General features: G+C 43.7%; 1 protein-coding gene across 1 annotated transcript in view; it reads left to right on the top strand.

Annotated features, from left to right (window-relative positions):
- The window catches only part of myo1d (myosin 1D), a 57,171-nt gene that overhangs the window by 7,746 nt on the left and 36,415 nt on the right, over nt 1–13,010 (top strand). Inside the window, exons 2-9 of the mRNA XM_086140153.1 lie at nt 5,226–5,434; nt 8,445–8,538; nt 10,058–10,223; nt 10,298–10,351; nt 10,437–10,532; nt 11,495–11,611; nt 12,443–12,646; nt 12,738–12,883. Coding sequence (XP_085996279.1) covers nt 5,226–5,434; nt 8,445–8,538; nt 10,058–10,223; nt 10,298–10,351; nt 10,437–10,532; nt 11,495–11,611; nt 12,443–12,646; nt 12,738–12,883 — 1,086 coding nt within the window. The remainder of the gene's footprint in view (nt 1–5,225; nt 5,435–8,444; nt 8,539–10,057; nt 10,224–10,297; nt 10,352–10,436; nt 10,533–11,494; nt 11,612–12,442; nt 12,647–12,737; nt 12,884–13,010) is intronic.

The raw sequence follows: 13,010 nt of genomic DNA, 5'->3' as shown, positions 1-13,010 counted from the left end.
TCTGCTGTCTATTCGTGGATTTTTTTATTTTTTTTTATCTTGCTATCTTTGTCTTCTGTGTTTCTGTCTATATTTATATTCATGTCATTCCTTTTTTTTTTGTTTTGTTGACATTACAACTGTTACGCTGTTGTGACAAAGGAATTTCCCCTTTTTTAACTTTATCTTATCTTATTTCCCGACCTAGCGTTAGCACGCTAATCCCCTCCGGTGCTCCTTTACGGCAAAACACCGTCGTTTCATCGAAGCATCGAGCCGAAACGAGCGTTCGTGCGGATTCGATAAGGATCCAGCCCGACTCCACCTGGGACCGCCGGTCCTCCTCGAACCCGTGTGTTGGTGTATCGTGATGCGAGCGTCACGTGTCGTCCCGGGAGCCGCCGTTTCGCACTAAGCCGACTTTACAAAGTGGACGGAAAATCCCCTAATGCCGAGCCCAGATGTCTGACGGCTGCAGACCGTGACGCCGCCCCCTTCCCCTCCTCCTCCACCTCCACCTCCTCTCGCCGCCGGGAATGAAAACAAGCCCCGGTTCGTCTGAGACGCCGCCGTAACTCGACCCGCCGCCACCACACAAAATGGATCATTACCTCGCCAAAGAGCGGCGGTTGTAAAAGATACAACCCGGTTAATAATCAATAAAACCCGCCCCGGCAGTCGGTCGCCGAGTACGAAGCGTAAAAACACGCTCTTATTTTGAAAGGGAAGAAAAAAAACACCAGGCTATCGAGGCTCTTACTTTTGAAATCCAGGAAAATGGGCTTTTAGACGTCGCGGGTAAAAATAGCCAAGGGTTTGGGCTTTGTTTACGGAGCAGGACGATAAAAATACAACCATCTGGGCCGGGCGGAGGAGGACCTGAAGCCACATCTGGTTTCTCTGAGGAGGAGGAGAGATGGAGGAGAAGGTTTTGGGTCTGACAAACATCTCGGCGGTGCTCAACTTTTACCTGTGGGAAACAAGTTTGAGTTCTCGCTTGGATCGGGTTGAAGCTCGTCTCTGTCCACGCAACGTCTGGATGTTCCCAGGAGATCAGAACGTCTCAGAGAGAGACGTGGAGGTCAGGACGCTCTCAGAAGGTCCTATGTGGACATGGACGTCTGGACGCTCTCAGGAGGTCAGAACGTCTCAAAGTGAGATGTGGAGGTCTAGATGTTCTTGGAACATCTCAGTGTGGACGCGGAGGTCGAGAAGCTCTTAGAACATCTCAGTGTGGACGTGGGCTTCAGGAAGCTCTCAGAATGTCCTGTGTGGACGTGGATGTCTGACGGTCAGAACATCTGAGTGAGACGTGGAGGTCTGGACACTCTTAGATCATCTCCGTATTGACATAGAGGTCTAGATGCTCTTAGAACGTCCTGTGTGGACATGGTCGTCTGGACGCTCTCAGGAGGTCAGAACGTCTCAAAGTGAGATGTGACATCCAGATGTTCTTGGAACATCTCAGTGTGGAGGTGGAGGTTTGGACGTTCTTAGATTGTCTCAGTGTGGACATGGGCTTCTGGAAAGTTAGAACATCTTAATGTGGACGTAGATGTCTGGAGGTTCTCAGGATGTCATGGTGTGGACATAGATGTGCAGACCTCTGGATGCTCTCAGGTGTTCAGAAGGTCTCAGTGTAGACCTTTGGAGTCTCTCAGAACGTCTCACTGTGGATGTTGACATCAGGACGCTCTCATGAGGTCAGAAGGTCTCAGTTTGGACATCTGGAGGTCCTCGTGACGCGTCAACCTTTGACAGGTTGCTGCTGCTGATCCGTGACGGTCTGATTCCAAATGGCGTGCTGCTGAAGGACGCCATCAGCCCGGCGTCACGACCTTCTGCGGCGCCATCAAGAGATAAACCTGCTTTGACTCAAAACTCCAGCGGCGATAAAGGCAGAGCGGCGGTGGATTAGCGTCCCCGCCCCCTCCTGATTCCAACCACGTGCTGCCGCGACCTTCAACAGCTGCTTTTTAGAGAATTAAAGCTTAAACTGCCCCTAAGCTAACGGTTAGCCGTGCTAATTCTTCACGTCTTGGTTCAGATTCGGACTAGGGTCTGACATTTTAGCTGTGCTACGGGAAAAGGTATTAGCATCGAAACTCTACTCGAGCCATTAGCTTAGCATGCTGGTTGCATTGGACACTTGTTCACCTTCTTAACATCTCCGGGTCTACAACGCAAAAGCTGTTATGCTAGCATTGGTAGCGCTAACCGGGTAGCAAGCCAAGCTAACACCCTGGCGATACCACAGTATCCCCTGTTGTTATTGGTCGAAGCAGGGGGTTTAGATCAATCTGGCCTTGGATGATCATCGCCGTGTAGCAACCACTGCAGAAGAAGACCGGCCATTTTTGTAGTTTTTTTTTTAATAGGTTTATAGTTTTTGTTGCAGCTTTTAGTTTCACGCCTGCTGCTGCAGCTCAACCTCCTTATTCTGTGCAGATGCCGGGTGTGATGTCGGGATGATTTACATACTGGGTTGTGTGTGTTTGTGTGTGTGTGTGTGTGTGTGTGTGTGTGTGTGTGTTGCATACAGACTGCCGACGGTGGTCGATGTGTCATAAATTGTTGGCGCCCCTCCCAAAGTTAACCAGAAGAAAAAACGACGCGCCCAAAGAGGTTGGAGACGTTGGTCAGACCCTGCCCTGCTCTGTAATTTATGTGTGTGTGCGTGTGTGTGCGTGTGTGTGTGGTGTTTTCAGGACAAATTTCCTTGCTGACGTTAAAAGAAATTATTTTCCCTTTTGAGTTTTTTTTTAGAGGGTTTTATTTCTCACATTTGATTAAAACCCAACCTAAAGTGCTGTGTCCTTCTAAGACCAATAGGGGCGCTTTAATAGATTAATAAAAATGTAAAAACCTATCAAATGGTACGATTGATTTAAAATAATTTTGACGAAAAAAATACTTTGATCTTACTTTCAATAAAATACAAAGAATAAACCTGATTTTTCTAAATTCACGCAGGAGCACAAAAACAAGATAATGCTAATTACAGTAATTCACAATTCAACCTGATCTACAATTAGTTTTAATGATAACACGTCTTCAAGAAACATATATATTTTCGGTACCTATCATAAAATAAATCACATCAATGCAGTGACCTACACAGCTATTTATTCATTCATTATATATATCACATCATTATATTTATAATAATAAAGATATAATTAACAATTGATTGTTATTCATTGATTATTATTATTAATATTTATAATATCATCATTATTAGATAAGTTAGTAGAAGAATGAATAAAATAATTATACCCAAATAAACCCAGGTAGAGATAAATATGTAGTTGCAAAACTGCACTATTAAAGTCAATTATAAAATGAAAATATCACACCGTTTCTGTAATTGATGCTTATTGTTTGAATAAACAAGTTATTTAATAATAATAAAATTATCAGAATAAATTGATAATAATGATCATAATAATTTAAAAAATGATATGAGCACACACACTTAGATTTCTAAAATTATAAATGTGTTTTACATATTGAAGTATTTCCTTGTTGAATATAAGGGGGCTATGGATTGATCCTGGATCCTGATTGGTCGTTAAGACAGGACGCCCTCCTGTTTTTGTTTTTTGAATGAGAGTCGGCTGGAAGACCGGAGGGGAACCAGGAGGAGGAGGAGGAAGTCATATCTGGGTCGGCGTTGAATCGCAGGCGACACAGATGTTGCCGGAACCAGATTAAATCCTGTTCTATAAATAGCTTGTGGCTCTTGGTCCTCCGGGTTCTTAAATCCCGCTCATCTCCGTCCGTCGGCCGGGCAGCTGCTCCACCCTTCCTCCCTTCTCCACGCCACCGCCACCACTCCTCCACCTCCAAGTCCACAATCGAGATTTTCACTCACTTTCCACATTTAAAATTGACGTGGCTACATCGCAAAGCTAACCGTGCGTGCGATATCATTAACTGTTGTGCATGTGTGCAAAATGGCCGACCTCTGGTGTCGTGCACGTCGGTGTGGGGTGGGGAGGGGACAAAGGCCTCCGATTGATGGTCGAACAATGGAGCTGGCGCTCGGCGGCGTCCCGGGCGGCGGCGAGGGCGTCAACAATGGGGCTCATTCTGCAGCAGGAAGGGCGGCCATGTTGGCTCAGCGCTGCCGCAGCTGCTCAGGGGGACAATGGCTTCCACTCTGGATGGATGTGATATCATCGCTTTTTTTTTTTTGGAGGGGGTGGAATTCCTCCTGGATGTTTGCAGACGCTGCAGGTGTGTCAGGATGTGGCGTCAGGGGGCGGGGCTTATTCTTCTGTGGCACATGACACACTGCTGAGGCGGCGGCGGCGGCGGCGGCTGTTCCCATCCTCATCATGGTCGTCGTTTAAAAACAGCCAAACACACACTCCGCCCGCGAAGGCACTGAGTCAGCGCTTTGAAAACACACACTTCTGCCAAATGGTGTAAATATGGCCCGCTGACACACACAAACACACACACACATTCCATTTTCGGAGTGTTTTTCCTTTTCCTTTCCTTTTTTTTTTTTTTTTTTTCTTTTTCGTAATTTTTGGTTTGGCAGCCTCTGGCGGCGGCCGAGGTTTGGAGAAAGAGAGAACTTCTTCTGAAGTCAGACTCAGGGGATGAGAAGAGCCATAAGGAAAGATGGATGGATGGATGGATGGATGGATGGATGGATGGATGGATGGATGGACGGAGGAGGAACATGGGAGTTCAAACTCCAAGGTCATGTTTAGGAGATCATACAGGTGCATGATGTCTCCGGTCGCTTGATCGATATCAAATTGATACCGTTTGGCGGGAAATTGATTCCTTTTGATGTCTCTTTGATGGTGTCTGATTTCCCTTTGATGTCTCTTTGATGTTTTGATTTTATTTTTATTAAATCAGTGGGTTTTTTTTACCTTAAATAAGCGTAGCTTTGACGGGAAACTGGTTTCTGTCTAGTGTTAAACTATGGCCTTTGAACCGATTATCTCCCTTTGATGTCTCAGACATCAAACGGAGCTCATTCTCTTATCTGAGGTTTTTGTTGCAGTCAGATTTAGCATTAAAATAAGAAATAACAATTTAAAATAATGAAAATTGAAAAGTGTAATCACAGTTTGATGTTTCCATTTTTAGCATTTATGTTTATTTTTGATTTTATGATAAGCAGATGCAGATCAAGAATGACAGATCAATGGTTGGGTGACCTTTGATGTGGTTGAGATCAAAGGGTCGGCGAGCATTGATCCCCCCATGTCTCCCGTCCGCAGGTTCGAGAAGGGGAGGATCTACTCCTACATCGGGGAGGTGGTGGTGTCCGTCAATCCTTACCGCGCCATGAACATCTACGGCCGCGACGTGGTGGAGCAGTACAAGGGCCGCGAGCTGTACGAGCGGCCGCCGCACCTCTTCGCCATCGCCGACGCCGCCTACAAGGCCATGAAGAGACGCAACAAAGACACCTGCATCGTCATCTCAGGTAACACACACAACACACACACCGGGATTACCGGTGGTAATCCCATAATCTGATAATCCAACCTTTTGAAATTGATCCATTTTCTTTATTTTGAATGTCAGAAGCTTCATTTCCGATGTCATTCTGAGAGTTTTATGGTCATTGTTTTCCACCTGAAGATGTGGAGGTTCCTCTTGGAGCTCTGGAGGAAACCAGAGAGGAGGATCATGGATGGAAGGAAACAACTGGAAGTTTTGCTGGTGGAGACCAGGATGCAGAGGACAGGGTTAGATGGAGGCAGATGATTGGCTGGGAGGTTAGATGGAGGCAGATGATTGGCTGGGGGGGTTAGATGGAGGCAGATGATTGGCTGGGAGGTTAGATGGAGGCAGATGATTGGCTGGGGGGGTTAGATGGAGGCAGATTATTGGCGGCGGGTTAGACGGAGGCAAATGATTGGCAGGGGGTGTTAGATGGAGGCAGATGATTGGCTGGACGTTAGATGGAGGCAGATGATTGGCTGGACGTCAGATGGAGGCAGATGATTGGCTGGGGGGGTTAGATGGAGGCAGATGATTGGCTTGAGGTTAGACGGAGGCAGATGATTGGCTGGGAGGTTAAATGGAGGCAGATGATTGGCTTGAGGTTAGACGGAGGCAGATGATTGGCTGGGAGGTTAAATGGAGGCAGATGATTGGCTGGAGGTTCGACCAGGGGCCTGTGAGAAACCTGGATGGTGTTTGAGGACCAAACCAATGACATAAACTTGATTCTGATCTATATTAATTATGTAAAAGCCTGTAAATTACGATTCTTGTCTAAATAATAAGCACATTCTGTAAATATTTATACAAATGTGAAATTGTGGTGTAGATTAAACAGAAGTAAGAAACAGTAAAAACGATCAGAACTTGTTGACATTCACAAACACTAAAAAGATTGATCAACTTAATACAAAAAGTGCTTTTGATTTTTTATTTTTTTTTCCAGTTCTTTTTACTTGTTCAGTGAGAGAAATCCGAACAAATCCACCGAAACCCATGTGAATGTCTCGTGTATCCAGGAAGGTCAGCTGAGAGGTGATGATCAGTGATAGAAGATCAGGATTTGTTGAATTTCATCGCTGAAAATGTCTCTTCACATTCCTGAACGTGATTTTAGTCTGCGGTTATCCCACGTAACAAGTTGAGTAGCTGGGCGGTGTCGAGAAAATAGCGTCTGTCATCCGAAGCCAGAGAAAAATATTCATAATTGAATGAAAGATAAGATTTCCTTAATGCGTGTTTTTTCTTCGGGCATATTAGTGCTGCAGAGTCCAACAAACACACCTGAAAACGTCTTTTTATTTTGGCCGATTTTGTGGAATATGGCATAACTTTCCTTGAAAACTGCATTTCTAGGTGTGCCAAGCTTTGTAAACACAAAAAGTTTAGCTAGCAAAGCATCTCACCTCTTTATCTCTGACTTCTATGAATGAATGCATTCATACACACTTGTATGGAATTCATTTGATTTATTATATTGTTGTTTTTCTCCTACATCTCAGACGATCTTTGGGTAATTCCCAGATGATTCCATGCAAACAGTCGGTCGTCGTTATCTGATTTATTCAATATATTGCAGATTATTACTTCACTCCTTTGTCGTTTGGTTCCTTCCAAGACCGTTTCGTTTTTATTTTTTCGTGTTTTACCTCGGAGTGGAAAGCCACTCCCAGTGCCGGTGGATGTTATCGCTCCAGAGGAATGTTCCCGGACCGACCTCGGACCCGAGAACGCCTCTGGAGTCTGAACTTGTGGAGATAAGCGAAGCCGAGCGAGTGGCAGCGGGGCGGCACGGGCCGGATGGCAGGGAGCGGCGCCCCCTGCTGGACTGACGACGCAACTGCAGGGTTGAGCAACAACACTGGAATAAGATAAGATAATAATTTATTGATCTCCAGCCGGGAAGACGGAGGGCCTCAGCAGCACAGGGCGAGAAGACGGGTAGGACAGATAAAACTATAAAAATTGATAAAAACTGCGACACAAGAGCGGTAAAACCAATAACATTTGCAGGTGGTGGTCAGGAGAACAACCAGGAAACCATGGACTGGTTGAAGGTCTTGAGGAGGTCTGCTGCAGACCCTGAACCACCTCCTCAGGAAGAACTTCCTCCTCTGTCCTTTCCTGCATCCGTTATGGGCTCGGTCCGGTTTATTGTTTACGTTGAAGTCGAAGGTGCTTCCACGGCTCCGCCATCTCCAGCTCCTGGCCCTGGATGCTCTCCAGGACAGGTCTCCTCTGGTTCCTCCTGTAGTCCACCATCACTTCCTTGGTCTTGGTCTTGAGCTGAAGGCGGTCCTGGTGTCTCCACGCAACCAAGCTCTTGATCCATCCTCTGTACTTGTTGATACATCCAACTATGGAAGAGCTGGAGTTGTAGTCAGAGGTCCACTTATTTTTTATTTAAATGGTTGATTTTTAAATGTCTAATTTAAAAAAAAAAAACAAACTCAGGGTTGCTTTAAGTCCTGGAAAAAGAGCATTTTTACGCAAAATATCTGGTCAGGGAAGCGTTTTTAAAATGGGACAGGAGGTCAGAAGTATAAACATAATAATAAATAAATAACCACATAAATAAAACAGAAAATGAAAAAATAAATAAAAAAATGTATAAATATTTAAAAACTTTAAATATGACACTTGAAGAGACTTTGGAACGATTTGATTTTAATAATGTAGATTTTCCGGTGTCTATAAATATATAATATATAATATCTTTTTCATGCAAAAATGATTAAAATACACCAATCTTCAGTAGGTGGCGCTCTGGAGGACGGGAGGTATAAAAAGTGTATTTTTATTTCTAATTTTCTCATGTTTCCAGTGCTCGTCAGGGTGTTTGCCTGAGGTCGGGCTGGTTTTGCCCCGGCAAACCAAACCGCCGGAAAAAATTACAGGCGCTAAAAATGTTTCTTATTTTTAACATTTTTCTGTTTGCTTTGCATGTGTGTGTCTCTGCGTGTGTGTGTGTGTGTGTGTGTGTTCAGGAGAAAGCGGTGCAGGCAAGACGGAGGCCAGCAAGTACATCATGCAGTACATCGCCGCCATCACCAACCCCAACCAGCGGGCAGAGGTGGAGAGGTGAGGGTTTTAGCGTAGCGTAGCGTGTTTGATGAGGGTCAGGGGTCAAAGGTCAGGAGTCGGGGGGGTCCAACAATGGAGAGGGAGGTCTTACCCGGATGTAGCGCCGGGCAAACATCCATAAACTTGACACAGAAAGAAAAAAAAAACAGTGAAAGTGCAGCTACTTCCTGGTTGTAAAGCAATAAACACACACACACACACACACACACACACACACACACACTCGAGGAATGATCTACCTCTCTGACCTTTCATCATCTGTTTGACTCGGGCAAACAACCAGTAAAAAGCGACGCCGCCGGTTGGGATTATTATGGGTAGTTTTTTGGTGGCCACGCACTTTCTGTCATTTCTATCGTGCTTTGTTTATTTGTTGTTTTTTATTTACAAATGCATTCGTGCATTAAACTTGTCAGTGGTTTGGCTTTCTCCCCGGACACAAAAAAAGAAAATCACCCCGCTGACTCGAAATGGTTCGACCCGGGTTGATCTTTCAGAGTCCGGCTCTTCAATCGAAGGTTTACAACCTTTATCTCCAGCGACGTTATCAGCGGGACGATGTTTTAGGGTTGTGCTTTTCAAAATAGAGCGCATTTTGTAATAAAGGCCAATTGCGCAAAATGGAAATTTCATAATCGAAAGAAAAAATTTCACATACTTGATTGGAGGGAAAAAAAATGAAAAGAAAGAAAATTCGACTCACATCGGCAATTTTAAAATAAAATACATTTTACGCTGAATTTCAAAATAAAATGGAAATTGCCCGAATGAATTCAGAAATAAAAGGAACTAAAATCAGTAAAAGTCACTATAACTATTTCAAAATAGATCGCAGCATTTCACAAGTGTAATTTGAGAATAAAAGCAAATTTCACAAATGTATTGTCAATATCAAAGTACCTTTTATCAAACTGAATTTCTGAGTAAAAAGTAAATTGCACAAATGAAATTTCTGCAAAAAAGCAAATTTCACATAGACAGTTTCCAACTAGAAAGCAACATTTCACCAACAGAATCAAAAAATAAAAGTAAATTTGATCAAACTGAATTTCTGAATTAAAAAGTAAATTGCACAAATAAAAATTTCCACATAAAGCGAAAGCAAATTTCATTTGTGCAATTTCAAAATAGATTGCAAAATTTCACATATGTCCTTTCTAAGTAAAAGTAAACTTTTAAGTAAAGGGTAAATTGCACAAATGAAATTTCAAAATAAAATCAAATTTCACAAAAATAATTTCAAAGTAGATCACAATGTTTCACAAGCGTGTATCAAAGTAAAAACATTTTTTCCCAGAGGCAATTTCAAAATGGAAAGCAAACTTTCATCAATGTCATTTCAAAATAAAAGTAAATTTGATCAAACTCCAATTCAAAATAAAAAGTAAATGCATGGCTGCACCAAGAAATTCAAAATACAAAGCAAAATTTCCTCCGCTTCATTTCAAAATAAGAGTAAATCCTACAAAGTGAATTTTCTAAATGAAAAATAAATCACACACCTCTTCCTCTCCAGGGTGAAGAACATGCTGCTGAAGTCCAACTGCGTCCTGGAGGCCTTCGGGAACGCCAAGACCAACCGCAACGACAACTCCAGCCGCTTCGGCAAGTACATGGACATCAACTTCGACTTCAAGGGCGACCCCATCGGGGGACACATCAACAACTACCTGCTGGAGAAGGTGATCGCCGATCAATCGCACTTTATTCCATCCCGATGTTTGATTTTGTCAACTTTTTTTTTTTCTCGCAACAGTCGAGGGTTATTTTCCAGCAGGAAGGAGAGCGGAGCTTCCACTCCTTCTACCAGGTAGGTGACGGTTTCTGCAGGAACATGAGGAAAACACCCCAAGTGTCTGGAAGACTTTGATTATCGATTGATTTGTGTCGTGCAGCTGCTGAGAGGAGCGCCGGACACGCTGCTTCGGACCCTCCAGGTCCAGAAGGACCCGACGGCCTACAACTACATCCGTGTTGGAGGACAGATCAAGGTGTTGAGATCGAACGGCACGATTCCAAACCAGGAGAATGATCCGCTGTCGGGCATCGATCGGCGCACGATCGATAATCAGTTGTATGTCCGATGGTGTGTCGTCAGTATCGGTGTACGATCAGTAGTGGCTCAAATATCTGCTGTCATTAGTATTAGCATACGATCAATAATCGGTCAAATATCTGATGGATCTGACATCATTATTGGTGTATGATCAATAATGGCTCACATATCCCCTGTCATCAGTATTAGCGTATGATCAATAATTGGCTTATGGTCTGATGGGTCCGGTATCGGTGTATAATTAATAATAAGGTCAATGTCCGGTGGTGTGTCATCAGTATTGGTGTACGATCAATAATCGGTCAAATATCTGATGGGTCTGACATCAGTATTGGTGTATGATCAATAATCAGTCAAAGGTTTGATGGGACTGTCATCAGTATTAATACAAAATCAATACTCAAAGCAAAGATCCAATGAGCTTGTCACCAGCATCAATGCACAATCAATAATTAAATAACAGGCCTGTCATCAGTATCTATTCACAATCAATTATCAATTCAAGATCTGATGGTTCAGTGCACAATCAATAATCAATTCAAAAGCTGATGGGTCTGCCATCGGTTTCTGGGTACAGTCAATAATCAATCAAAGATGTGATGGATCTGCCACTGGTATCTGGCTCTGATCAATAATCAATCAAAGATCTGATGGATCTGCCACTGGTATGTGGCTCTGATCAATAATCAATCCAAAATTTGATGGATTTGTCATCGGTTTCTGGGTACAACCGATTATCAATCAGAGACCTGATGGATCCATCGTCAGTTTCAGTGCATAATCAATAATCGATCAGCGATCTGATGGGTCTGCCATCGGTATCAGGGTGCGATCGATCAAATCTGATCGGTCCGTCATCAATATGAGCGAAGGATCAATAATCCCCTTCCTCTCCAGTCCTGCATCAACGACGGCGCCGACTTCAAGGCGGTGTCGGACGCCATGAAGGTGATCGGCTTCACGTCGGACGAGGTCCAGACCGTCTACAGGATCCTGGCCGCCATCCTGCACCTGGTAGGCTCCGCCCCTCCCAACACGTTTCCACGGCGACCCCACAACGTCATTTCCTGTTTCCTCACGCTCGGGGGGCGCGAGCCAGGAAGTCGAGGTGTCGGGTTTCAAAATATAAGCGGCTAATTGTTTTTCGAATTCCCTTTGGAATCCTGCGCCCGGTTGGCTCCGCCCCCGTTTCCAACTTTTTGAATTGTGATTTTCACAAAAATATTTATTTTTCTCTCTACAGACTGACAAGATTTCGTTCCACTTTTTTGATTGTACTTTTAACTATTTTTTTATGTTTATACAATTTTTTTCATGAATTATAATTTTTACAAAAATATTTATTTTTCTCTGCTTTTCAGACAGGTTTCTTTTACAACTTTTTGAATTGTGATTTTCACAAAAAGATTTATTTTTCTCTCTACAGACTGACAAGATTTTTTTTCCACTTTTTTGATTGTACTTTTAACAATTTTTTTATGTTTAGACAATTTTTTTCAGGAATTATAATTTTTACAAAAATATTTATTTTTCTCTGATGTTCAGAGAAGTTTTGTTCTCACTTTCTTAATAATAATTTTTCCAATTTTTTTTTCTCCGCTCTTCAGGCAAGATAATTTTCACATTTTTCTGATTGTAATTTTTACATCAAACCACTTTTCAGAATGCTTTTTTTAAATCAATTTCTTTTTTTTTTTTTATTTAATCCAGAATGAAATAATGTTTTGTATTTCACATCATGAGCGGCAGATCATTTTCAACCAAGTTCCTTTTTTTTTTTTTTTTACCACAAAGGGAGGTGCTTTTATTTGCATCCAAGTGACCTCTGACCTTTCTGACCCGCAGGGAAACCTGAGCTTCGGCGTGGACGGCGACGTGACGCTGATCGAGAACTCCAAGCTGGTGTCGGTGATCCGGGACCTCCTGTCGGTCAAGGAGGAGAACGTGGAGAAGGCGCTGCTGTACCGCACCGTCGCCACCGGCCGCGACGTCATCGAGAAGGAGCACACGGCGCAGGAGGCCGGCTACGGCCGCGACGCTCTGGCCAAGGTGGGCGTCTCCTCGCCCGCCACGCGAGCCTTTCACGCTCCATCGTTTTCGTTTTTCCCGCTGATTTTGGTTTCCCCCCGTGGCGCTCCAGGCCATGTACGAGCGCCTGTTCTGCTGGATCGTGGGTCGGATCAACGACATCATCGAGGTGAAAAACTACGACGCCCGCGTCCACGGGAAGAACACGGTGATCGGGGTGCTGGACATCTACGGCTTTGAGATCTTCCAGAACAACAGGTCAGAAGATGAGTTATTACAGTGTAATAGATGAGTTACTACACTGTAATGGATGTTATTGTACTCCTAATAGATGAGTTGTTGCCTAAATGGATGCATTTTGACAATGTAGTAGATTAGTCACTGT

Source organism: Fistularia commersonii, chromosome 32, assembly GCF_037954325.1.
Source record: "Fistularia commersonii isolate RoL2024-O1a breed Wild chromosome 32, RoL_Fcom_v1.0, whole genome shotgun sequence".
Taxonomy (NCBI): Eukaryota; Metazoa; Chordata; class Actinopteri; order Syngnathiformes; family Fistulariidae; genus Fistularia; species Fistularia commersonii.
The sequence above is the reverse complement of the archived record's forward strand: the minus strand, read 5'-3'. Positions and strand labels throughout refer to the sequence as shown.